The following is a 26,804-nucleotide window of genomic DNA, read 5'->3' on the forward strand; positions in this document are numbered from 1 at the left end:
GACGAGTAGACCCCGAGAGTAACAAGCGGTTGCCTTGTTGCCTTTCCATTAAGAACAATAAATTAGTTTTTGGTATAAGTTTGCTGGTTTCAAGAAATGTAATGCCGAGCGCATATCATTATGTCAAGATAATGGCACTAGCATTTACTGAATTTAAGAATATTTTTCAACATATTGAGAAAAAAGGTCTAATTTTTTTCTATCACTAATGTTATTAGTGAGAATATACTTATTTTAAGGTATTTTTTTCATTGAGGTTAGCTAATTTTACTTGTTTTGGAAAGTCTTGACAAGCCAAATTTTCTTGTTCTATTGGCAGATAATTTTGCTTAGTTCAAGTAAAATACCCCTCATTTCTGTATTTTTTTTTCTTGTTTTTGAACACTGACGTGTGCATTATTCTTTCCATCCTTAGTAACTGAGCCACTGTGTGGAACAATTTCCCTTGTGGATCAATAAAGTTTGAAAAAGTCTAAGTCTAATACCAAAATCAAAATAGCGCCATTTGATGTGTCATTAAAAAAAAGTTTGTTTGAGTGGATTTTGACAATCGGCATAAGGGAGACGTCTAAATTACCCATTTGTGTTGGCGCGTAGAATGAAATGCGGTGCTTACCTGAGTCTTCAGAGTTGTCCGGGCACTCCTCCATGTCGTCGTCAGACATCTCCATCTCCTCCTCACGCCGGAAGTCCATCAGCTGCTCGTTGTGCATGTTCCTGACCTCCTGGAAAACAAAAGCGAGGGGAAAGACGGGTCAAGACAGCGATCACTTTAGACCGGGGGTCGGCAACCCGAGGCTCCAGAGCCGCATGCGGCTTTTTGGCGCCGCCTTAGCAGCTCCCTGGAGCTTTTTCAAAAATGTACAAAAATGGAAAAACAAGGTGGGTAATATATTTTTTGTTTTAATATGGTTTCTGTAGGAGGACACATATGACACAAAACTTCCTAATTGTTAGAAAGTCCACTGTTTAATATTTGTGTTTATGCTTCACGGATGACATTATTTGTCCAGCGCCGTTTTGTCCTACTAATTTTGGCGGTCCTTGAACTCACCGTAGTTGTGTGGACTGTGACGCGTGTTGACATGCACAACTTTCTCCGACGCTGCCACAGAAAGGCGTGTTTTATGTCTCATTTTGTCCACCAAACGTTTTATGCTGTGCGTGAATGCACGCAGGTGAGCTTTGTTGATGTTATTGACTTGTGTGGAGTGCTAATCAGGCATATTTGGTCAGCGCATGACTGCAAGCTAATCCATGCTAACATGCTATTTAGGCTAGTTGTATGTACACATTGCATCATTATGCCTCGTGCTATATTTGAGGTCATTTGATTCCCTTCACTTATGTCGTCTGTGTATTTAATTTATATTTGCATGTCTCATGACATATTATCTGTATGTAATATTAAGTTAAGTTAAGTTAAAGTTAAAGTTAAAGTACCAATGATTGTCACACACACACTAGGTGTGGTGAAATTTGTCCTCTGCATTTGACCCATCCCCTTGTTCCACCCCCTGGGAGGTGAGGGGAGCAGTGAGCAGCAGCGGTGGCCGCGCTCTGGAATAATTTTTGGTGATTTAACCTCCAATTCCAACTCTTGATGCTAAGTGCCAAGCAGGGAAGTAATGGGTCCCATTTTTATAGTCTTTGGTATGACTATATATATATATATATATATATATATATATATATATATATATATATATATATATATATATATATATATATATATATATATATATGTATATTGGCTGAATTTATGATAGTTGTTTGTGTGTCATGTTGTTCCAGACCACAGCAAACGTTACCCAGCTTGCAAAGATTGTAATAAATCCATTAGAAGAAGACAGACTGCAGTTTCCTTTAACTTGGACACACACATTTATACCTTTGGCCATTTTATACCAGTAATTTCCAGGAGTTATCTCACCTTCTGAGAAGTTGTACTAATGTTTTCCAATGTTGTAAAATTGTGTAAAATAAATATTACCGTATTTTTCCGACTATAAGTCGCAGTTTTTTTAATAGTTTGGCCGGGCTCCAGTAAGACTTATATATGTTTTTTTCCTTTTTTATTATGCATTTTCGGCAGGTGCGACTTATACTCCAAACAATACGGTACATTTCAACATTTCTGTGAACGAAGATTCACCTCAGCCTGCGACACATAGTCATTTTGATAGTAGGCTAATATAGACACTTACGTCATGTGTTTCCTTCATTATAACACTTATATAAGGCTTTAAATTTTTTTGCGGCTTCATAAAGATTTGTTTTTTGTATTTTTGTTCCAATATGGCTCTTTCAACATTTTGGGTTGCCGACCCCTGCTTTCGGAGAACCGTCAGATGAGCAAATATGACTAGGAGGCTCCTTCGGAGCGTCAAGGTTTTAGTTCTGACACATTTTTGCTTTCAAAGAAAACTCATCCAAGGACAAGAAAACATGACATTTTATTTATAGCGCAGGAGCAAAGGGCGGCGGTAGCAATTCTTACTTTGTGTGCTCACGGCTGCATCAAAACAGGAAGTAAGAATGCCTTAAGAGCTTTTTTTCGTTGGTTCATGAGGCCTTTTGGGTGCTGTGGGAGAAAAAAGTGATAAGTGCAGCGCTGCCATTAGAGGGCGGGCACACATGCGTTATGATGGCACGACAATGTGGCTGTGGCGATAAATGGCGTTCAATTGGCCCCTAACGGGAGAAAATGGCCTTCTTTAACACGAGACATGTTGGGTATCATCTCCTGCAACCTGCTCCCTCCTCCTGCCTGAGCAGCAAGGGACTGTGGGAAGCTGTTCTGCTTAACAACAGGTTTTTGCTGCCCAGGGTTGTCGTTCTGTGGTCTCACACACGGCGATAGATTTGCCTCTGCTGTACATACACTATATCTCTTGTTCGCTCTTCTCTTTAAAATCCTGACATGTTCTGCAAGAAAATTGCATTTAGGGGCGCTAAAAGCTTTTCCGCCCCCCTTAAGGGGAACTGCGCTATTTTGGGAAAATTTGCCTATTGTTCACAATCATAAGGGTTGAACATAAGGATTTTTTAGATGATAAAAAACGATCAGAAGATGCGACTAATGACAGTTAGCGTTGTAGCCTTCAAAGCCTCTAAAGTTAAAGTACCAATGATTGTCACACACGCACTGGGTGTGGTGAAATTTGTCCTCTGCATTTGACCCATCCCCTTGTTCACCCCCGAAGAGGTGAGGGGAGCAGTGGGCAGCAGCGGTGGCCGCGCCCGGGAATAATTTTTGGTGATTTAACCCTCAAAATACTCCATCAACGTTTTATATGCACACTGCAAGTATATATATATAATGTAGTAACAGACACCTTCATAACAATATGTAATAATACACACTGCAAGTATATATATATATATATATATATATATATATATATATATATATATATATATATATATATATATATATATATATATATATATATATATAATGTAGTAACAGACACCTTCATAACAATATGTATTATGTACAATATACACACTGCAAGTATATATATATATATATATATATATATATATATATATATATATATATATATATATATATATATATATATATATATATATAAAATGTAGTAACAGACAACTTAATAACAATATGTAATATATACAATATACACACTGCAAGTATATATATAATGTAGTATCAGACACCTTCATAACAATATGTAATATGTACAATTTACACACTGCAAGTATATATATATATATATATATATATATATATATATATATATATATATATATATAATGTAGTAACATACACCTTCATAACAATATGTAATATGTACAATATACACACTGCTAGTATATATATATATATAATGTAATAACAGACTCCTTCATAACAATATGTAATATGTACAATATACACAATGCAAGTATATATATAATGTAGTAACAGACACCTTCATAACAATATGTAATATGTACATTATACACACTGCAAGTATATACATAATGTAGTAACAGACACCTTCATAACAATATGTACAATATACACACTTCTAGTATATATATATATAATGTAAGAACAGACTCCTTCATAACAATATGTAATATGTACAATATACACACTGCAAGTATATATATAATGTAGTAACAGACACCTTCATAACAATATGTAATATGTACAATATACACACTGCAAGTATATATATAATGTAGTAACAGACACCTTCATAACAATATGTAATATGTACATTATACACACTGCAAGTATATACATAATGTAGTAACAGACACCTTCATAACAATATGTACAATATACACACTTCTAGTATATATATATATATAATGTAAGAACAGACTCCTTCATAACAATATGTAATATGTACAATATACACACTGCAAGTATATATATAATGTAGTAACAGACACCTTCATAACAATATGTAATATGTACAATATACACACTGCAAGTATATATATAATGTAGTAACAGACACCTTCATAACAATATGTAATATGTACATTATACACACTGCAAGTATATACATAATGTAGTAACAGACTCCTTCATAACAATATGTAGTATGTACAATATTTACCCTCTTTTAGTAATTTTAATCATTACCAGAACTTCTTTCCTCAGTCCATTTATTTCCATTTCCATAGCAAGGCACTTCCCACTTCTGGCACCAAACACGAATGTGTTCTAATCATGGCAGACTTGGTAATGAAGATTCACAACCTTATATTTTTGAAGCTGAATAAACTGAGAATGACCCACTGCTCCTAGAAGCGAGCACGAAGGAAGAGTGAGATGTTGGAGCAGACGGAAGACAAGAGACAAGCTGCAAAATGTAGAATTTGGGGACAAACTACATTGACATAAATGGAGTGCTTACCCAAATAAACCAGAAAAAAACGTCCCCAGCCAGCTAGACACAACTGTGTTATTACAACAACAGTACATACGTTGTCTGGCTAGTTGTGTACGAACAAAACATGAATTAATACTTTACAGATACTGTAATATGATTGTTCATGTTTTTCAGTCAGTACTGGTTATTATACAGGTTAAGTAACGTAAATTAAGTATTGTTGACGGTTCTGAATGCATTTTTAAAGTGATTTAGAGGTAGAATTGATTGCTCCCATTAGCTGCATTGCGAGCCGCCAGGAACGAGACGATTTTTACATGTCAGAACGCAAAAAAACAAAACCTTTTGTCTTCTTGTCTCTCATATAGATTGTAAACAATAGGCAAAATTCCAAGAAAAGTGCAGTTCTTCTTTAAGTCACCCAGCATGCAGCTATAAAATATAAAAGGATATGTTTAATACATTTTATTTCTGACAGTTCAAACATATACACGTAGGACGGAGGATTCTTGTGTCAGTTGCGCGTACTTTTCAGACGTGCTCCATACAACGCAAAATAGTGCTCACAAAACAGCTATCAGTGTTGATTAATCACATTGTGCATGCTGTATAATATATAGCATTTGCATCTTCTCCTCCCGGTATTGTGGGCGTTTTGTTAATTAGCATATATTCTGCATATTCATGAAGACAGACGCTAAATGGGTTATTCTGCACACTTAACTGAACTGTGCTATCAAGTTTGCACGTGTTTTAGTACACGCAAACCTGAGCCAGCATGTTGCTCCATCAATGGGTTTTCTCCTCCCTGGTGGCATGGACATATTTCAAGTTGGCAATGCCAGGAGGATTCATTTGGCTCCAATTGTCAGAGAGTAATGCCGGGTTGCATGACACATGGCTTTCACTCGCGGAGTGGCCAATGCAGTCTGGGTTCGAACTCCGTGGAGTATTTTTGTGGCGAGCTCGAGAGGACTTTGTGCAGCGGTCCAATCAATACAAGCCTTGGCCAAAATGGAATGCAACTGTGGACAGGAATATATGATGACACTGCCGAAGCTCGGGGATGCCACAGCGTAATAAAACCAAAATACAAAACCCAAAACCAGTGAAGTTGGCACGTTGTGTATATGGTAAAAAAAAAACAGAATACAATGATTTGCAAATCCTTTTCAACTTATATTCAATTGAATAGACTGCAAACAAGATATTTAACGTTCGAACTGAGAAACACATTTTTTTTGTGTGCAAATAATCATTAACTTAGAATTTAATGGCAGCAACACGTTGCAAAAAAGTTGTCACAGGGGCATTTTTACCACTGTGTTACATGGCTTTTCCTTTTAACAACACTCAGTAAACGCTTGGGAACTGAGGAGACCAATTTTTGAAGCTTTTCAGGTGGAATTTTTTCCCATTCTTGCTTGATGTACAGCTTAAGTTGTTCAACAGTCCGGGGGTCTCTGTTGTGGTATTTTAGGCTTCATAATGCGCCACACATTTTCAATGGGAGACAGGTCTGGACTGCAGACAGGCCGGTCTAGTACCCGCACTCTTTTACTATGAAGCCACGCTGTTGTAACACGTGTTGTCTTGCTGAAATAAGCAGGGGCGTCCATGATAATGTTGCTTTGATGGCAACATATGTTGCTCCAAAACCTGTATGTACCTTTCAGCATTAATGGCGCCTTCACAGATGTGTAAGTTACCCATGCCTTGGGCACTAATACACCCCCTTACCATCACAGATGCTGGATTTTGAACTTTGCGCCGAGAACAATCCGGATGGTTATTTTCCTTTTTATTTCGGAGGACACGACGTCCACAGTTTCCAAAAACAATTTGAAATGTGGACTCGTCAGATCACAGAACACTTTTACACTTTGCATCAGTCCATCTTAGATGAGCTCGGGCCCAGCAAAGCCGGCGGTGTTTCTGGGTGTTGTTGATAAATGGCTTTCGCTTTGCATAGTAGAGTTTTAACTTGCACTTACAGATGTAGCGACAAACTGTAGTTACTGACAGTGGTTTTCTAAAGTGCCGATGTGGTGATATCCTTTACACACTGATGTCGCTTGTTGTTGCAGTACCGCCTGAGGGATCGAAGGTCACGGGCATTCAATGTTTATTACGCTTACGTGCAATGATTTTTTCAGATTCTCTGAACCTTTTGATGATATTACAGACCGTAGATGGTGAAATCCCTAAATTCCTTGCAATAGCTTGTTGAGAAATGTTGTTCTTAAACCGTTGGACAATTTACTCACGCATTTGTTCACAAAGTAGTGACCCTCGCCCCATCCTTGTTTGTGAATGTCTGAGCAATTCATGGAAGCTGCTTTTATACCCAATCATGGCACCCACCTGTTCCCAATTAGCCTGTTCACCTGTGCGATGTTCCAAATAAGTGTTTGATGAGCATTCCTCAACTTTCTCAGTCTTTTTTGCCACTTGTGGCACATCAAAATCCAAATGAGCTAATATTTGCAAAAAATATAGTTTTCCAGTTCGAACGTTAAGGATTTTGTCTTTGCAGTCTATTCAATTGAATATAAGTTGAAAAGGATTTGCAAATCATTGTATTCTGTTGTTATTTACCATTTACACAACGTGCCAACTTCACTGGTTTTGGGTTTTGTATGATTGTGTGAGCATTGTTTGGTCAGGGAGTGTCTACTCCACTTAATTACTTGAGCGAGGCTACCCAGGCAGACGAAATTAGCCAATGACTTCGCTCGTGCAATTTGGTGTGGATAATTGTGGTTGATTTAGTCTCTGTAGACCAGGGGTGTCCAAAATGCGTCCCACAGCTCATTTTTTAACGGCACATTCTAAAAGTACGATTAGTTTAGTTTATCATTTCTTCGGCCAGTGGTCAACAAAATAAACAAACATTTTTACATTCATAAATTGACAATTTTACAGACCGAAAGGGTTTAGGCTGAAGTTGAGCACTTATTTCGCCTAACTCTATAAACAATCTCAAATACAATATGTAGTAAAACCGGGAGGCATTGGGCTCTGATCTTGTGCTTCATAGAAGTATGACATTTCCTTTACACAACATATTATAAATACACTTTGTACACAACAAACACTGTTCAAATATATACACAGTAAAGACATAAACAAACAGTTGTGAAACATCCCTGTACACGTGTTGGTTAAATATTAGTACCAATAATATACTATATACAAACACTTATACTTCCATTATTATTTATATCCCAGATTTAGTTTTGTAATTAACATTGATCATAGTATTAACGACAGCAGTGTTGATTAAAAAACATAAAAAGTGAGATAAAAGAGCAAACAGGTGAAATGTAACAAGATAATGTTGATTCTAATAAAACTAAGCTGTCATGGAGGCTGTTTTTTTTCTTTATAGCAGTGATTGCTCAAAAAATAATAATCAAAATCTGACTAATTTCTGAACGAAACCCTTCCAGGTCCAAACTTGAGTGGAGCCCTTAAGGCTGAATTTTTTGTAATACCGTATTTTCCGGACTATAAGTCGCAGTTTTTTTTTGCGACTTATATATGTTATTTTTCCTTCTTTTTTATGCATTTTCGGCAGGTGCGACTTATACTCCAGTGCGACTTATATATGTTATTTTTCCTTCTTTATTATGCATTTCCGGCAGGTGCGACTTATACTCCGGTGCGACTTATACTCCGAAAAATACGGTATACTGTATTGCAGTGTTTTTCAACCTTTTTTGAGCCAAGACACATTTTTTTCACTGAAAAAACCCGGAGTCACACCACCAGCAGAAAACATAAAAAAATGAAACTCAGCAGCCGATACTGACAGTAAAAAGTCGTTCTCGCAATTGTTGGATATGAATTCAAACCATAACCTTGTGCAGCCCTTTGAGACACTTGTGATTTAGGGCTATATAAATAAACATTGATTGATTGATAACCAACCATGCATCACTATAGCTCTTGTCTCACAGTAGACATTTTTCTTGTGAAATTTCAACTCATTTTTCAATCTTTTTTATAATTGCATAGTATGTATATATTATTAATGTTATTTATTATTAAGTAAATACAAATCTTGATATATCTAGAAAGGGTGGTCCTTAAGAGGTAGGCATTTTTCTCAGGTCTCAAGAAGGTAACAAATACAAGATGATAAATTAAATGATAAATGGGTTGTACTTGTATAGCGCTTTTCTACCTTCAAGGTACTCAAAGCGCTTTGACACTACTTCCACATTTACCCATTCACACACACATTCACACACTGATGGAGGGAGCTGCCTTGCAAGGCGCTAACCAGCAGCCATCAGGAGCAAGGGTGAAGTGTCTTGCTCAGGACACAACGGACATGACGAGGTTGGTACTAGGTGGGGATTGAACCAGGGACCCTCGGGTTGCGCACGGCCACTCTTCCACTGCGCCACGCCATGTGTGTTTTCTTTGTGTGTTCTTGTATTTCTACCCTTCTTGAGACATCAACAAGGAAAAGTACCTTCAATATGAGGAGGTGTGAACAAGTTGGGACATAAATCATGGTCCCAAAATGGAAAACTATTGCATCTAATAGAGAATGTCTCATTTGCACCCTGTCACAACACGCCGTGACTTATTTTGAGTTTTTTGGTGTTTTCCTGTATGTAGTGTTTTAGTTCTTGTCTTGCGCTCCTATTTTGGTGTTGATTGTCATGTCATGTACGGATGTACTTTGTGGACGCCGTCTGCTCCACACACTGTAAGTCTTTGCTGTCGTCCAGCATGCTGTTTTTGTTTACTTTGCAGCCAGTTCAGTTTTAGTTTTGTTTTTTAAAGCCATCCCTAAGCTTCAATACCTTTTCTTAGTGGCACTCGCCTTTTGTTCATTTTTGGTTTAAGCATTAGATGCTTTTTTACCTGCACTCTGCCTACCGCATATTGTGATCACAACAAACCATTTTCCCGACATCTACAAAGCAATTAGCTACCTGCTGCCACCTACTGATATAAAAGATTATTACACGGTTACTCTGCCGAGCTCTAGACCGTACAGACACTCAACAACGGCACATTTGCGGAATATAATTACTGGTTGGCAAAAAATATTTTTAACCAAATTAGGGGAAATTACATAATCATTTCATAATATATTACATATTGTTATAATCCAATCCAATCCACTTTATTTATATAGCACATTCAAACAACAAAAGGTTTCCAAAGTGCTGCACAACAATATTAAAAACAATATTCAAATATTATCCTTCGCTCCACCAATGACTGAATAAAAACAAAAAATAAATACATATATAAATAATAAATAAATACATATATCTCACGGTACACTAGTGTGCCACGGTACACTAGTGTGCCGCGGCACAGGGGTTGAAAAACACTGAACTACTGGTGTTGATTAAAAAACATAAAAAGTGGGATAAAAGAGCAAACAGGTGAAATGTAACAAGTGAATGTTAACAAGTGTTTTTTTTCCCTTTAAAGCGGTCATTGCTCAAAAAAATAATAATCAAAATCTGACGACCGTATTTTTCGGACTATAAGTCGCAGTTTTTTTTCATTGTTTGGCCGGGCTCCAGTGCGACCTATATATGTTTTTTTCCTTTTTTATTATGCATTTTCGGCAGGTGCGACTTATACTCCGGTGCGGCTTATACTCCGAAAAATACGGTAATTGTAAAAAAATTTCTGACAAAAACCCTTCCAGGTCCCCAGGACTAAACTTGAGTGGAGCCCTAAAGGTTACATTTTTTGGTAACACTTTAGTATGGGGAACATATTCACCATTAATTAGTTGCTTATTAAAGTAACAAAGACTTAATTTAGAGTTGTTTGGACACTAGGGGAACATATAAGGGTTAGGGTTACTAATAAGCAATAATTCTGAGGTTATTAAGGGAAGAGTCTTAGTTAATGGCTTACTGGTTGTATAATAAGGCCATGCGGAATAAGGCATTAATAAGTACTTAATAATGACTAATTTAAGATCCAATATGTTAATCATTTGCATGTTACATATGTACAAAAAACCCCAAATGATGTTAGTACATCAGTCGGGGAAAATGATCAGACTACATAAATAGCATATGATTTTGATATACTTTTTGGGAACACTTTAGTATGGGGAACATATTCACCATTAATGATTTGCTTATTAAAGTAACAAAGACTTAATTTAGAGTTATTTGGACACTAGGGGAACATATAAGGGTTAGGGTTACTAATAAGCAATAATTCTGAGGTTATTGAGGGAAGACTCTTAGTTAATGACTTACTGGTTGTATAATAAGACCATGCAGAATAAGGCATTAATAAGTACTTAATAATGACTAATTAAGAGCCAATATGTTACTAATTTGCATGTTAATAAGCAACTAATTAATGGTGAATATGTGTTCCCCATACTAAAGTGTTACCATGTTTTTTTTTTACTGGTGCATAAAATGAACCGTGCATGAACATCACCTTGTTCAAACAACAAAACCAACACAGTGCATAAAGCCACTCCTTTGTCTCATTTTGTCCACCAAACGTTTTATGCTGTGCGTGAATGCATGTAGGTGGGCTTTGTTGATGTTATTGACTTGTGTGGAGTGCTATTTAGGCTAGTTGTATGTACATATTGCATCATTATGCCTCGTGCTATATTTGAGGTCATTTAATTCTCTTCACTTATGTTGTCTGTGTATTTAATTTATATTTGCATGTCTCATGACACATTATCTGTATGTAATATTAAGTTAAGTTAAAGTTGAAGTACCAATGATTGTCACACACACACTAGGTGTGGTGAAATTTGTCCTCTGCATTTGACCCATCCCCTTGTTCACCCCCTGGGAGGTGAGGGGAGCAGTGAGCAGCAGCGGTGGCCGCGCTCGGGAATAATTTTTGGTGATTTAACCTCCATGTTCCCCATACTAAAGTGTTACCTATTTTTTGTATATATTATATTGGTTTTGAAAATGAAAATTATCAAAACGGCCCCCCGCTTGCTTTGATTTTTCAGTGTGCGGCCCTCAGTGGAAATAGTTTGGACACCCCTGCTGTAGACGCTGATTGGCAACACGGAAAGGAGCGTCAAAAACCGTCTTGTTCTCCCCACCACGTGTCGCCCTCTTCACAAAGTTTGGTGGACATTGTTTTGCATCGCCTCGCCAGGTGTCCCGTTACTTTTGCACGCCGCCCTCTCGCCTGACAGCATATTTTATGTAAATGTGACACGCTGAGCGATCGACAATCACCGCACAACCGCACACATTAGTTGTGTTACCAAACGCACACGTTTCATACGCCGTTAATAATAAATGCGCTGTCAAAAAAAAAAAAAGAAAAAGAAAAAAAAGATTAAAATCAATAGACTGAATAAAATATCCCGGCGCCTAAACTGCCAGAGGGAGCGAAACAAATTCGCCTGAAAGTAAATAAACTTTCAGCCATCTGTCAGTTGACATTTTTCAGACAGAGCCCGTCGGCAGAGGTCAGACACGCACACACACCTGCAACCATATGCTGCATGCACACACACACACACACACACACACACACACACACACACACACACACACACACACACACACACACACACACACACACACACACACACTAAAAGACTAGTAGAGGAAGGCAGCTGTAGTGTTGACTGTGCCTGAGAGCTGCATCTCGCCCATCCTTCCATGTTTCAAGACCTAAAAGCAGTCTTTTTCTCACGTGTCACCTTTTTTCTTACAATATTGGGAACAATTTCTCATATACTTTCAGCTTCTGTAATATTGCAATATTTTCTCGTAAAATTATTACTTTTATACGTAAAATTGTTACTTTTTAATGAGAAACGGTGACATTTGTCATATAAAATTCCGACTTTTATCCCAATATTGCCAATTTTTTTGTTGATCTTGTAGAATAATGACATTTTTTGAGTAAAATGATGACTTTTGTCATAATTTTGCCAAGTAAAAATGGATTGATTATAATATTGCCAAAATGTTAAAGTTTTCTTACAAAATTGTGACTTTTGTCGAGTAAAATTACGACTCTTTTCATAAAACCGCCAAAATGTTAAGCTTATCTTGTAAAATTGCGACTGTTATTGAGTAAAATTCCAACTTTTATCTTTATATTGCACAAATGTTCTGTTTTTCTTGTAAAATTTTGACTTGCGTTGAGTAAAATTACGACTTTTATTATAATACTGCCACTGCCAAAATTGTAAGTGTTTCTTGTGAAATTGTGACATTTTTCTTGTGAAATTCCAACTCATTTTTCACAACAAGCTTTTTTATATTTGCATTAGGGATGTCCGATAATGGCTTTTTGCCGATATCCGATATTCCGATATTGTCCAACTTTTTAATTACCGATACCGATATCAACCGATACCGATACCGTGGAATTAACACATTATTATGCCTAATTTGGACAACCAGGTATGGTGAAGATAAGGTACTTTCAAAAAAAATTTATAAAATAAAATAAGATAAATAAATTAAAAACATTTTCTTGAATAAAAAAGAAAGTAAAACAATATAAAAACAGCTACATTGAAACTAGTGATTAATGAAAATGAGTAAAATTAACTGTTAAAGGTTAGTACTATTAGTGGACCAGCAGCACGCACAATCATGTGTGCTTACGGACTGTATCCCTGCAGACTGTATTGATATATATTGATATATACCGTAATGTAGGAACCAGAATATTAATAACAGAAAGAAACAACCCTTTTGTGTGAATGAGTGTACATGGGGGAGGGAGGTTTTTTGGGTTGGTGCACTAATTGTAAGTGTATCTTGTGTTTTTATGTTGATTTAATAATAATAAAAAAAATAAATAAAAACAAACAAACAAAAAAAACAATACCAATAATAAAAAAACGATACCGATAATTTCCGATATTACATTTTAACGCATTTATCGGCCGATAATATCGGCAGGTCGATATTATCGGACATCTCTAATTTGCATACTATGTATATATTATTAATGTTGTAAATACAAATCTTGATATATCTAGAAAGGGTGGTCCTACAGAGGTAGGCATTTTTCTCAGGTCTCAAGAAGGTAACAAATACAAGAATGCGTGTGTTCTTTGTGTGTTCTTGTATTCCAACTCTTCTTGAGACATCAACAAGGAAAAGTACCTTCCATATGAGGAGTGGTGAACAAGTTGGGACATAAATTATGGTCCCAATACGGAAAACCATCGCATCTAATAGAGAATATCCCATTTGCACCCCTGGTGGTGAAATCTATCAAAATGAGGGTGGTCCCAAAAAGGAGGATTATTCAAATTGACTGTGTGTCGGTTTTATAAGTGCTCCCCCTCTGGTCAACATATGAAATAACAAGTGTGTGTAAGAAATTGAAATGCACCCCCTTTGGCCAAAATTAATAAAAAAAAAATAAAAAAATATTGTATATAGAAACATACTGTATTAACTTGAAGTAAATAATGGAGATTTAAAAACCAATTACGAACAAAAAAATAAATAAAAAATATTTTTCTCACAATGTGTCAACTTTTTTCTTACAATATTGGGAACAATTTCTTATATTCTTTCAGTTTCTGTAATATTGAAATATTTTCTCGTAAAATTATTACTTTTATATGTAAAATTGTTACTTTTTAATGCAAAACGGTGACATTTGTCATAAAAAAATTCAGACTTTTATCACAATATTGCCAATTTTTCTGTTGTTCTTTTCTATTTTTCTATTTTTTGAGTAACAATGAATGGATTATAATATTGCCAAAATGTTAAAGTTTTCTTATAAAATTGTGACTTTTGTCGAGTAAAATTACGACTCTTTTCATAAAATTGCCTAAATGTTATGCTTTTCTTGTAAAATTGCGACTGTTATTGAGTAAAATTCCAACTTTTATCACAATATTGCACAAATAATACGTTTTTCTTGTAAAGTTTTGACTTGCGTTGTTTATTATAATACTGCCAAAATTGCAAGTGTTTCTTGTGAAATTGTGACATTTTTCTTGTGAAATTCCAACTCATTTTTCACAACAATCTTTTTTATAATTGCATAGTATGTATATATTATTTATGTTGTAAATACACATCTTTATATATCTAGAAAGGGTGGTCCTACAGAGGTAGGCATTTTTCTCAGGTCTCAAGAAGGTAACAAATACAAGAATGTATGTGTGAGTGTGTGTGTGTGTGAGTGTGTGTGTGTGTGTGTGTGTGTGTGTGTATGTGTTCCTCCCACAGAATGCATTAGCTGAGTCAAAACACTTCACTTGCTTAGTAGATATTTGGCTCCGTAGCGCTGGTAAATGCTTCTAAGCGGCAGCGAGACGCGTTACTTAGCACTAAGGAGCCTTGTCATTTTCTCGCATTTTATTTGATCTGCGACTGGTTGCCAACAGCACTGGGAGATCGAGAAGCCCGACACTTGCAGAATTGCTTGTGGAGTTAACACACAGAGACCATTTGTACTTGTCAAAATTAAAAACACATCCATATTTATATATTAGGTTGCATGTGAATCGAATACTGTTGCCCCTTTAGAGGACAAGGAACCACATTTGGCAACATTCATTGTTCTACCACAGGGTCTAGAATCGTTCCTTTTGCCAAGAAGTTACCTACACAACTAAAGTGAAATAATATTTAAATGATAACATATAGTGAAACATAAGACATCAAGGATGTGTACAGTAAGTTTACACAAATATTAAAGGGGCCTTATCGTGCAAAACCAACCCTTTTTAAACCTATTAAAACCTGCTGTTGTGCATTTGGGATCTGCAAAAGTCCCAAACATGTGAAATCAAAGCGTGGGAGCATTGCGAGATGTTTATAAAACAATCTTGCCTTTTTACGTCCCCCAAACGGTCCGTTTGAAATGTGCACAATTGGTGACGTCATCGTCAGCGGATTATCCATAAATGGTATAAATTGAATGTGTGCAGCAAGCTGTCGGAGATCTTTTATCAGTCTGTTGTGGCCAGTGCCCTGTACTTTGCAGTGCTTTGTTGGGGGTAGCAGCACCAGCAAAAGGGACTTAAAACCGGATTGACAAACTGATCCGGAAAGCCGGCCAAACTATTGGCCAGCAGTGTTTTTCAACCTTTTTGGAGCCAAGGCACATTTTTGGCGTTGAAAAAATGCGGAGGCACACCACCAGCAGAAATCATTAAAAACGACAGTTGACAGTAAAAAGTCATTGTCGCAATTGTTGGATATGACTTCAAACCATAACCAAGCATGCATCACTATAGCTCTGTCTCAAAGTAGGTGTACTGTCACCACCTGTCACATCACCCCCTGATTTATTTTGAGTTTTTTGCTGTTCTCCTGTGAGTAGTGTTTTAGTTCTTGTCTTGCGCTCCTATTTTGGTGGCTTTTTCTCTTTTTTTTTGGTATTGTCCTGTAACAGTTTCATGTCTTCCTTTGAGCGATATTTCCCACATCTACTTTGTTTTAGCAATCAAGAATATTTCAGCTGTTTTTATCCTTCTTTGTGGGAACATTGTTGATTGTCATGTCGTGTTCGGATGAACTTTGTGGACGCCGTCTTTGCTCCGCAGTAAGTCTTTGCTGTCGTCCAGCATTCTGTTTTTGTTTACTTTGTAGCCAGTTCAGTTTTAATTTCATTCAGCATAGCTTCAATGCCTTTTCTTAGGGGCACTCACCTTTTGTTTATTTTTGGTTTAAGCATTAGATACCTTTTTACCTGCATGCTGCTTCCTGCTATTTCCGACATCTACAAAGCAATTAGCTACCGGCTGCCACCTACTGATATGGAAGAGTATACATGGTTACTCTGCCGAGCTCTAGACAGCAGAGACACTCAACAACAACACATAACTTGCAGAATATAATTACTGGTTTGCAAAAAATATTTTTAACCCATACAGGTGAAATTAGATAATCTTCCACGGCACACCAATGTGCCACGGCACAGTGGTTGAAAAACACTGGTTTACAACTAAAAGCAGCTGTGTAGCGGCGTTATTTACATGATATAGAATAGAAAAGCCTTTTATTGTTAAAATACACGTCTTTGTCCAGGATCTAGCTTTAGAAAGTTCGACTCGGTAGAAGTCTAACCTTCGCCAGCATGTATAGTTCCAGACCTGTACGTCAGCATCTAACAACTTTTTTTTTTATAAATGGTTGATTTATATAGGCTAGTAAGGTAAAGTTTTGTACCTGACAAGTTTCGGCTACCTTGCTTCTGCAGCCTTAATCAGAGGTGTCACGTGATGTTAGCGTGACGTCACTAGCCTATATAAATTAACCAATTATAAATACACATCAGTAGGCTAAATTAACCTCTTTGTCTAACAACTTTGCCTCTCAAAACAATCTGTTTTGAAAGGGAGCAAAAAAGTGACTTAAAAATAGGTCTGGAAAACCAAATCTATGCAAATGTTCACCAAAGAACCACCATTACATGTTATGTAGACCACAAGGAAGTGTTTTAAATGAAGAAAAAAAATCATATGACATGACCCCTTTAATATAAAATTGTATTTAATAAAAGAAAATGATGCTGCCATATCATTGCCGGTACGTTAATTTTAATCCCCAAAGATAAAAATATACAGCAAAAATTATGATAGTTAAATTAAATTAATTAAATTGTGTAATGGGCTGATATAATTTCATTTGTTGTTGTTTTTTTCTTTAAAAATAATTAATTAGGGCTGTGAATAATTAAAAACAATTATCGCATTAATCATGTATATTGTATACACAGATTAATCATGCAATTAAAAATAAATATGGCACTTTAGATAAAACTGTTTGAGCAAATAAATGATGTAAATTCAACATAAATATTTGGACACTTAAATTGCATTTGTGACCAAATACAAAGCTCTTTTTTTTATAATTAATTCAAATAATGCTAGCTAGCGAGTAATAACCTGTGATTAATCATGATTATTCCAAATTCAAAAGTGTGATTATTCTGATTTACAAAATAATCATTTGACATATTTGATATCATTACCGGTACATTAATTTTAATCCCTAAAGATAAAAATATACAGCAAAAATTATGATAGTTAAATAAAATTAATTAAATTGTGTAATGGTCTGATATAATTTAAAAAAATTTTTTCTTCTTCAAAAAACAATTAATTAGGGCTGTGAATAATCAAAAACAATTATCGCATTAATCATGTATATTGTATGCACAGATTATTCATGCAACTCAAAATAAATATGGCACTTTAGATACAACTGTTTGAGCAAATAAATGATGTAAATTCAACATAAATATTTGAACACTTAAATTGCATTTGTGACCAAATACAAAATTCTTTTTTATAATTAATTCAAATAATAATAATAATAACTGGGATTTATATAGCGCTTTTCTAAGTACCCAAAGTCGCTTTACATGTAGAACCCATCATTTATTCACACCTGGTAATAATGCTAGCTAGCGAGTAATAACCTGTGATTAATCATGATTATTCCAAATTCAAAAGTGTGATTATTCTGATTTACAAAATAATCATTTGACATATTTGATATTAATTTTGACTTTGTGTTTTATTGTTTTCCTTTTGGCAAGTTTGAACATCTCCTGCTAACAAGTAAACACTCATATGATAGTGAAATCCTCCTATGCAATTTATAATAATCTCATATTTTTTGGTATATTTCCTGCTTTCTTACATACTTTACTATTTTCATACCGATTAACAAGGAAATACATGCGGATCAGTATTCATTTGCAAACTGGTTTTATTTTAGTAATTATTTTTGCAAACTGCGCCTACCTGCCGCAAGACAATCAAATTGTATTATTATAACGGCTGCATTAAGTGCCGCAAAGTGTCCGCCCACAGTGTGCTTCTACGGTCGCGCTTATTCTTCCCCGGTGTAATGGCGTGCTATCGCAGAGGAAGGACGCCGGTGAAAAAGAACACTTGAATCCTCGGAGGCCTCATGAAAAGACGCAACTGTTCTTCTGACGCGGCGCTTATAAGGCAGGCACCATCAGCGACCAGAGTCATGGAAGACATAAAAGAAGAGTGCTCTTAACATCTTGGGTTTGTGGAGAAAAAGATGCTTATTGGAGAGTCTCTTGTTGCTTTTACAAAAAGCCAGACTTCTTTCTGTGTCACTATTCTGTAGTGAGGGGTAAAGATCACTCTTTTTTCAAACAAATAGCTGCGCAGAAAGGAATATGAAACGTGCAATGCAAAGAGTCGACAGGTAAAGAACAAGGGCTGTCCCGCCCTATGGGCACAACAGGTGTTGTGCGCAGGGCCCAGCTATTTGTCAATGAATAAATGTCAATGTACTACATGTGAGATTTGCAAATGTACAAATTGTAAGGCAGAGGTAGTGGGGTTGATTTAGGAAGGATTATACATTTTTTTTTTTAGGAAGGGTTATATATATATTTTTTTTTTAGGAAGGGTTATACATTTGTCCAAAAGAAGTTAAAGGGGAACTGCACTTTTTTGGGGTATTTTTGCCTATTGTTTACAATCATTATGAGGGACAAGAACACGCACAGTTTTTTTTATTTAGGATTTTAAAGATGATAAAAAAAGTGCTTGAAAGATGCGGCTAATGGGAGTCATCGTTGTAGCCTTCAAAGCCTCTAAAACAGGGGTGTCAAACTCATTTTAGCTCAGGGGCCGCATGGAGGAAAGATCTGTGCACACGCTTTTAAAATCATGGCATTAAAACTTTAAAAATAAAGACAACTTCAGATTTTTTTCTTTGTCTTGCTTTGGACAAAAATAGAACAAACACATTCTGAAAATATTACAATAAAAATATAGAAAAAACTACAGGCAGCATTTAATGAATTAAGTCATGTTTATGACAACCTTTTTCCAAAACACAATATAGAATGTGAGATATAACAGGATAATGCATACATTTATCATTTGTTTTCAAAACGTTTACAAAAAAATGGGACCCCAACTATTTACGGTGGGATCCCATTTTTATGACATTTTGAAAATTTCTAGCGCCAACACTGATGGAGTATTGGTGCGTACAAAACAGCAGCAGGCGGCTGTGGTTTGCGGGCTGGTTCTAATACTAATCAAATATCATCCTATATATATATATATATACCGGTAGTAGTAACATACACCTTCATAACAATATGTAATATGTTTTATATACACACTGCAAGTATATATATAATGTAGTAACAGACACCTTCATAACAATATGTAATGCTTTATATACACACTGCAAGTATATATATTATGTAGTAACAGACACCTTTATAACAATATGTAATATGTTTTATATACACACTGCAAGTATATATAATGTAGTAACAGACACCTTCATAACAATATGTAATATGTTTTATATACACACTGCAAGTATATATATATAATGTAGTAACAGACACCTTCATAACAATGTGTAATATGTTTTATATACACAGTGCAAGTGTATATATAATGTAGTAACAGACACCTTCATAACAATATGTAAAATGTTTTATACACACACTGCAAGTATATATATAATGTAGTAACAGACACCTTCATAACAATATGTAATATGTACAATATACAAACTGCAAGTATATATATAACATGTAACAGACACCTTCATAACAATATGTAATATGTACAATATACACATTGCAAGTATATATATATAATGTAGTAACAGACACATTCATAACAATATGTAATATGTACAATATACACACTGCAAGTATATATATAATGTAGTAACAGACACCTTCATAACAATATGTAATATGTTTTATATACACAGTGCATGTATATAAATATAATGTAGTAACAGACACCTTCATAACAATATGTAATATGTTTTATATACACACTGCAAGTATATATATAATGTAGTAACAGACACCTTCATAACAATATGTAATATGTACAATATACAAACTGCAAGTATATATATAATGTAGTAACAGACACCTTCATAACAATATGTAATATGTACATTATTTATCGTATTATTGATGATTTTAATCATTGTTGGGACGGATTTCTTCTTATATTGTTAATTACAGATGAAATGGACCAAAAGGTCTTTTCTGACGCTCATGAATTCATCATTTACTGAGAGGATGACTTTTTTATGTACAATCCGGTACACTTTATTTTTAAACCACATAGTGTGGTATATTATTACTTTGTATTTCATTTACTAACACTTAAGTTAAAGAAATATGACCTAACATTTTATGTTTATTTACCATAAATTCCGGACCATAAGCCGCTACTTTATTTCTACACTTTGAACCCTGCGGCTTATACAGCTTTCAACTGGATGAAGTAGAAGTGCCGTCCATAGTGTTTCTACCCGTATAGATTCTCCATTCATCACTCCATGCATCATTTGCAAGATTTACAATATAACTCAAACAATTCTTATTTACTAAACCATCCCATGTGTGATGTCGGTAGGTGTTTTCTTTCATATTGGTACGTGCTATCATAACGTAATCAAGTGACCGTTGTTAGCATTAACCAATATGCTAACCCGTTTACAAGTGTCTTTGTTAGTATTATTAACTTACAACGGCATTGTTTTTGTATTGTTTCAGTTTCACAAATTCCTCAGTAAATTCACCAAAACATCACCGTGGAGCTAGTGGGACCGTGACAAGACTTCTGTTTTGTTTGATCATCCGTTTTACTGCCATGTTACAGACACCGTTTGGAAACAATTAAGGTATGAATATAAACATTTACAGAGTATGTCTGTGTAACTAACTCATTTTACAACATATACAGTATATTTGTTTTTATTTCTGAATGTGTCTAATCTGTTATTGAACAGTTTTCAATAATTTTAGAAAATTGTGGAAGTATAGAAACAGGTCTGTAGTTTGTAAACTGGTGTTTGTCTCCAGTCTTATGAATCGGTACGATTTTTGCTATTTTCATATTGTCTGGGAATTTGCCTGTTTGAAATGATAGGTTGCTGATATATGTTAAAGGTTCCGAATTCTCTTCAATAACCTTTTATATCGTTTTCATACCAATTTCGTTGCAATCAGTTCAGGTCTTGGATTTACCTTTTTTCACAATATTTAATATTTCCTCTTTCGTCACTCCTTTGAGGAACATAGAGTTGGGGTTTCTATCTATGGTGTCATTCAAGTCCTCAACTGACTCAATTAATTGGAAATCTCATGTAAAAAATATACAACATAAAGTAGCAAGAAATACGTTAATAATGAATAAAGCAAAACATGTTCTAGATCAAAAATCACTTCATATTCTCTACTGCTCACGAGTGTTACATATCTGAGTTATTGTGTGTGTATGGGGAAACAACTACAAATGTGCGCTTCATTCACTAACTGTGTTACAGAAAAGATCAATTAGAATAATACATAATGTTGGATATAGAGAACATACCTTTATTTATTACATCACAATTATTGAAATTCAACGATTTGGTGCATTTACAAACAGCTAAAATGATGTATAAAGCAAACTATAACCTGCTACCCAAGAATGTACAACAATTCTTCTCAACAAAAGAGAAATATAATCTCATAGGAAAATCACATTTAAAACATTTGTATGCACGTACAACACTTAAAACCTTCAGTATATCAGTATGTGGAATTAAATTATGGAATGGATTAAGCAAATAAATCAAACAAAGCACCATTATGTTTCAGTTTAAAGGCCTACTGAAATGCAATTTTCTTATTTAAACGGGGATAGCAGGTCCATTCTATGTGTCATACTTGATCATTTCGCGATATTGCCATATTTTTGCTGAAAGGATTTAGTAGAGAACATCGACGATAAAGTTCGCAACTTTTGGTCGCTGATAAAAAAGCCTTGCCTGTACCGGAAGTAGCAGACGATATGCGCGTGACGTCACAGGTTGTGGAGCTCCTCACATCCGCACATTGTTTACAATCATGGCCACCAGCAGCGAGAGCGATTTTGACCGAGAAAGCGACGATTTCCCCATTAATTTGAGCGAGGATGAAATATTTGTGGATGAGGAAAGTGAGAGTAAAGGACAGTGGGCAGTGGGAGCGATTCAGATAGGGAAGATGCTGTGAGAGGCGGGTGGGACCTGATATTCAGCTGGGAATGACTACAACAGTAAATAAACACAAGACATATATATACTCTATTAGTCACAACACAACCAGGCTTATATTTAATATGCCACAAATTAATCCCGCATAACAAACACCTCCCCCCTCCCGTCCATATAACCCGCCAATACAACTCAAACACCTGCACAACACACTCAATCCCACAGCCCAAAGTACCGTTCACCTCCCCAAAGTTCATACAGCACATATATTTCCCCAAAGTCCCCAAAGTTACGTACGTGACATGCACATAGCGGCACGCACGTACGGGCAAGCGATCAAATGTTTGGAAGCCGCAGCTGCATGCGTACTCACTGTACCGCGTCTGCGCATCCAACTCAAAGTCCTCCTGGTAAGAGTCTCTGTTGTCCCAGTTCTCCACAGGCCAATGGTAAAGCTTGACTATCATCTTTCGGGAATGTAAACAATGAAACACCGGCTGTGTTATCCGGCACAACAGTCAGGGGGTGCATTCTACGGCGGGGGTGCGTTATCCGGCACAACACCTGCCGCAATACACCGCTTCCCACCTACAGCTTTCTTCTTTGCTGTCTCCATTGTTCATTGAACAAATTGCAAAAGATTCACCAACACAGATGTCCAGAATACTGTGGAATTTTGCGATGAAAACAGACGACGTAATAGCTGGCCACCATGCTGTCCCAAAATGTCCTCTACAATCCGTGACGTCACGCGCAGGCGTCATCATACCGAGACGTTTTCAGCAGGATATTTCGCGCGAAATTTAAAATTGCACTTTAGTAATCTAACCCGGCCGTATTGGCATGTGTTGCAATGTTAAGATTTCATCATTGATATATAAACTATCAGACTGCGTGGTCGGTAGTAGTGGGTTTCAGTAGGCCTTTAAGAGAATGTTCAAACTTCAGGTGTTCACAAAGTACACAGAATAAGAATTATGATGAACATCTTGAACCCTTTTTTCCCTTTTTTTTTTTTATTGAGACAAAGATTATTTATGTATTTAATTTTGTATGTTTACTATGGTATATTATTTATTTGTTCATTGTTCTGTTACAGAGAACAAGGAAATGGGATACAATTGCTATGGTATGAAAAGAGGTAGGACTAAATAAGCGCTGCTTCTTCCTACTCCTTTTCGGACGTGCTGGAATGAAACAACTTGAATTGTGTGATGCATTACATTGTATCGTATGCATGTTCCAAATAAACTGAAACTGAACTGAACTGAAATATATATATGTGCGGCTTATAGTCCGGTGCGGCTGATATATATGGGAAAATGTTGTTTTCTTCGAAAATCAAAAGCCCGTCTGAGCAACTTTACGCTCAGGAGACGCCACTGATCTTCATTCCGGAAAATACGGTACATGTGTCAGTGTAGAAATATACTAAACCACTCCTCCATACGTCATCAGTCTGATTTGTATAAATTGCCCTGAACTGTAAAATATGGTAGAAACAGATAAAGTTCCTGAATTTTTGGTGGAAAGAGTCGGCCCGGAAATGTTCCGGTCTTTGGAGACAGTCAGAGCATAATAATCAGATCTAGAACTACCCTACCTTTACAGCACAGCTGTCAAACTCAAGACACAAGGGCCACACCTGGCCCACCATATCATTTTATATATTTTACACTTTAGGTTATTATCTGATCATGCAACGAGATATTCCAAGCACTTTTTAGGTTATCAAAAATAAATACTTTGATGTACAATTGTACATTTCCATGCCTCCTGATGACACGAGACCAATTGATACTCTTTTTAATTGTACTTTTGATATTAAATCCTGGATGGCAGATAACTTTTTATAGCTCAACCAGGACAAAACTGAAGTTTTAGTCATTGACCCTGAGGCCCTGAGAGAGAAACACATATCGAAAATACAAGCATTTTCTTTAACTCCATCACTGAGTAAAAAATCTGGGCGTCGTTTTCGACTCTGACCTTCGTTTTATACCACATATAAAAAAATATAACAAAAATGATCATCTTAAGAATATAGCCAGAGTTTGCCCAATTATCTCTCAGGGCAAGACAGAGAGGCTAATGCATGCTTTTATTACAAGTCGTATAGATTATTCTAACGCCTTGCTTTCTGCTCTTCCTAAAAAGGTTATTGCACTTTTACAACTACTCCAAAATTCAGCGACACGTGTCCTGACAAAGACCAGAAGGCAGGCGCACATTACACCAGTTTTAAAATCACTGCATTGGCTCCGCGTGTGTTTCAGGATCAATTTTAAGGTTTTTCTTATGGTTTATCAATGTTTTTGTGGTATTGGGCCTTCTTATCTTTCAGATTTACTTTTACCCTACGAACCTTCGCGGGCCCTGAGATCCTCCGGCACTCATTTCCTAATCATTCCAAAAGTCAGGACACAAAGTCACGGGATGGCATCTTTCCACTTTTATGGCCCCCGTCTATGGAACAGCTTGTAAGAGGACCTCAGGTTCATGTTTTTAAGAGAAGGCTTAAGACCTGCCTTTTTGATTTGGCTTTTACCTAATATTTATTATTATTATTCAAGTCATTCATACTTTACTTTTTATCTTATTAGTTATGCAATATTATATGTAGTTCTACTTATTATATATTTACTGACTGTGTGTGTGTTTGTGTGTGTATATATATATATATATATATATATATATATATATATATATATGTGGATATATAAATGTATATATATATATATATATATATATATATATATATATATATATATATATATATATATATATATATATATATATATGTATATGTATATATACACACACACACACTATATTGCCAAAAGTATTTGGCCACCCATCCAAATGATCAACATCAGGTGTCCAAATCACTTGGCCTGGCCACATAGATGACAGACCCCGGTGTGGATGAACTTGACTGGCCTGCACAGAGTCCTGACCTGAACCCGATAGAACACCTTTGGGATGAATTAGAACGGAGACTGAGAGCCAGGCCTTCTCGACCAACATCAGTGTGTGACCTCACCAATGCGCTTTTGGAAGATAGGTCGAAAAATCTATAAACACACTCCGCAACCTTGTGGACAGCCTTCCTAGAAGAGTTGAAGCTGTAATAGCTCCAAAAGGTGGACCGACATCATATTGAACCCTATGGGTTAGGAATGGGATGGCACTTCAAGTTCATATGTGAGCCAAGGCAGGTGGCCAAATACTTTTGGCAATATAGTTTATATGTATATAAATATTTTAATCTTCATTTGTTTGACCTGTATGTTACCCTTTATTCCTACTCATGGTTCCTACTATTTTAAAGGTTTTATTATTTATACTTTCCAGCGTTTCTCAGAGGGAGCTAGACAGCTCCTGTGATAGTGTTTACTCACCCGGCTCCTCTGTACTCAGCCATGCATTCATTTGTTCGCATTTGTGCGCGCGATAATGAGGGATGGGAGTCATCTGGGTATTGTTTTTAGGTCTGTACAGCACTTTATGTTGCATTTCTTTGATGTATGAAAAGCGCTTTATAACGTTTGATTAAATGATAATTGCGTCGTGGCCCTGAGTAAAAACGAGTTTGACAGCCGCGTTTGAGAGGTAGCATAATAGAGTCAAGACGAATGGATTCCGTGTAAAAGGCACCAGCATATATATAGCAGATCTTGAGAGATGTCCGTGTGAAAGAGTTGAAGTAGCAGATGGACTTTGGCAACACCTACCTTTAAACGGAGTTGATTGCTGCTTCTACTGTCAGATTTTGTATTTCACTTAAAAATGAAGACACTTACCCAACAGGTCCAGGCATGTGTGCTATATGCTAATATATGCTAATGAATAGCTCCAGCTGAGAATTTTTTGTGGACGTTTAGATGTGAAAACTCACCCAGGAGAGTGTTCCTTACATGGCAAGAGTTTAGATGTCTTTAGTCATGTGACTTACTGTCTG

At 36.0% G+C, this 26,804-nt stretch overlaps 1 protein-coding gene across 6 annotated transcripts in view; it reads right to left on the reverse strand.

The window, feature by feature from the left end:
- The window catches only part of enox2 (ecto-NOX disulfide-thiol exchanger 2), a 501,745-nt gene that overhangs the window by 58,906 nt on the left and 416,035 nt on the right, over positions 1 to 26,804 (reverse strand). For all 6 annotated transcript variants that reach the window (XM_072914886.1, XM_061976730.1, XM_061976729.1 and 3 more), the window contains one exon: positions 617 to 725. In XM_072914886.1, coding sequence (XP_072770987.1) covers positions 617 to 725 — 109 coding nt within the window. The remainder of the gene's footprint in view (positions 1 to 616; positions 726 to 26,804) is intronic.

The sequence above is a fragment of the Nerophis lumbriciformis genome, linkage group LG16 (genome assembly GCF_033978685.3).
Source record: "Nerophis lumbriciformis linkage group LG16, RoL_Nlum_v2.1, whole genome shotgun sequence".
NCBI lineage: Eukaryota > Metazoa > Chordata > Actinopteri > Syngnathiformes > Syngnathidae > Nerophis > Nerophis lumbriciformis.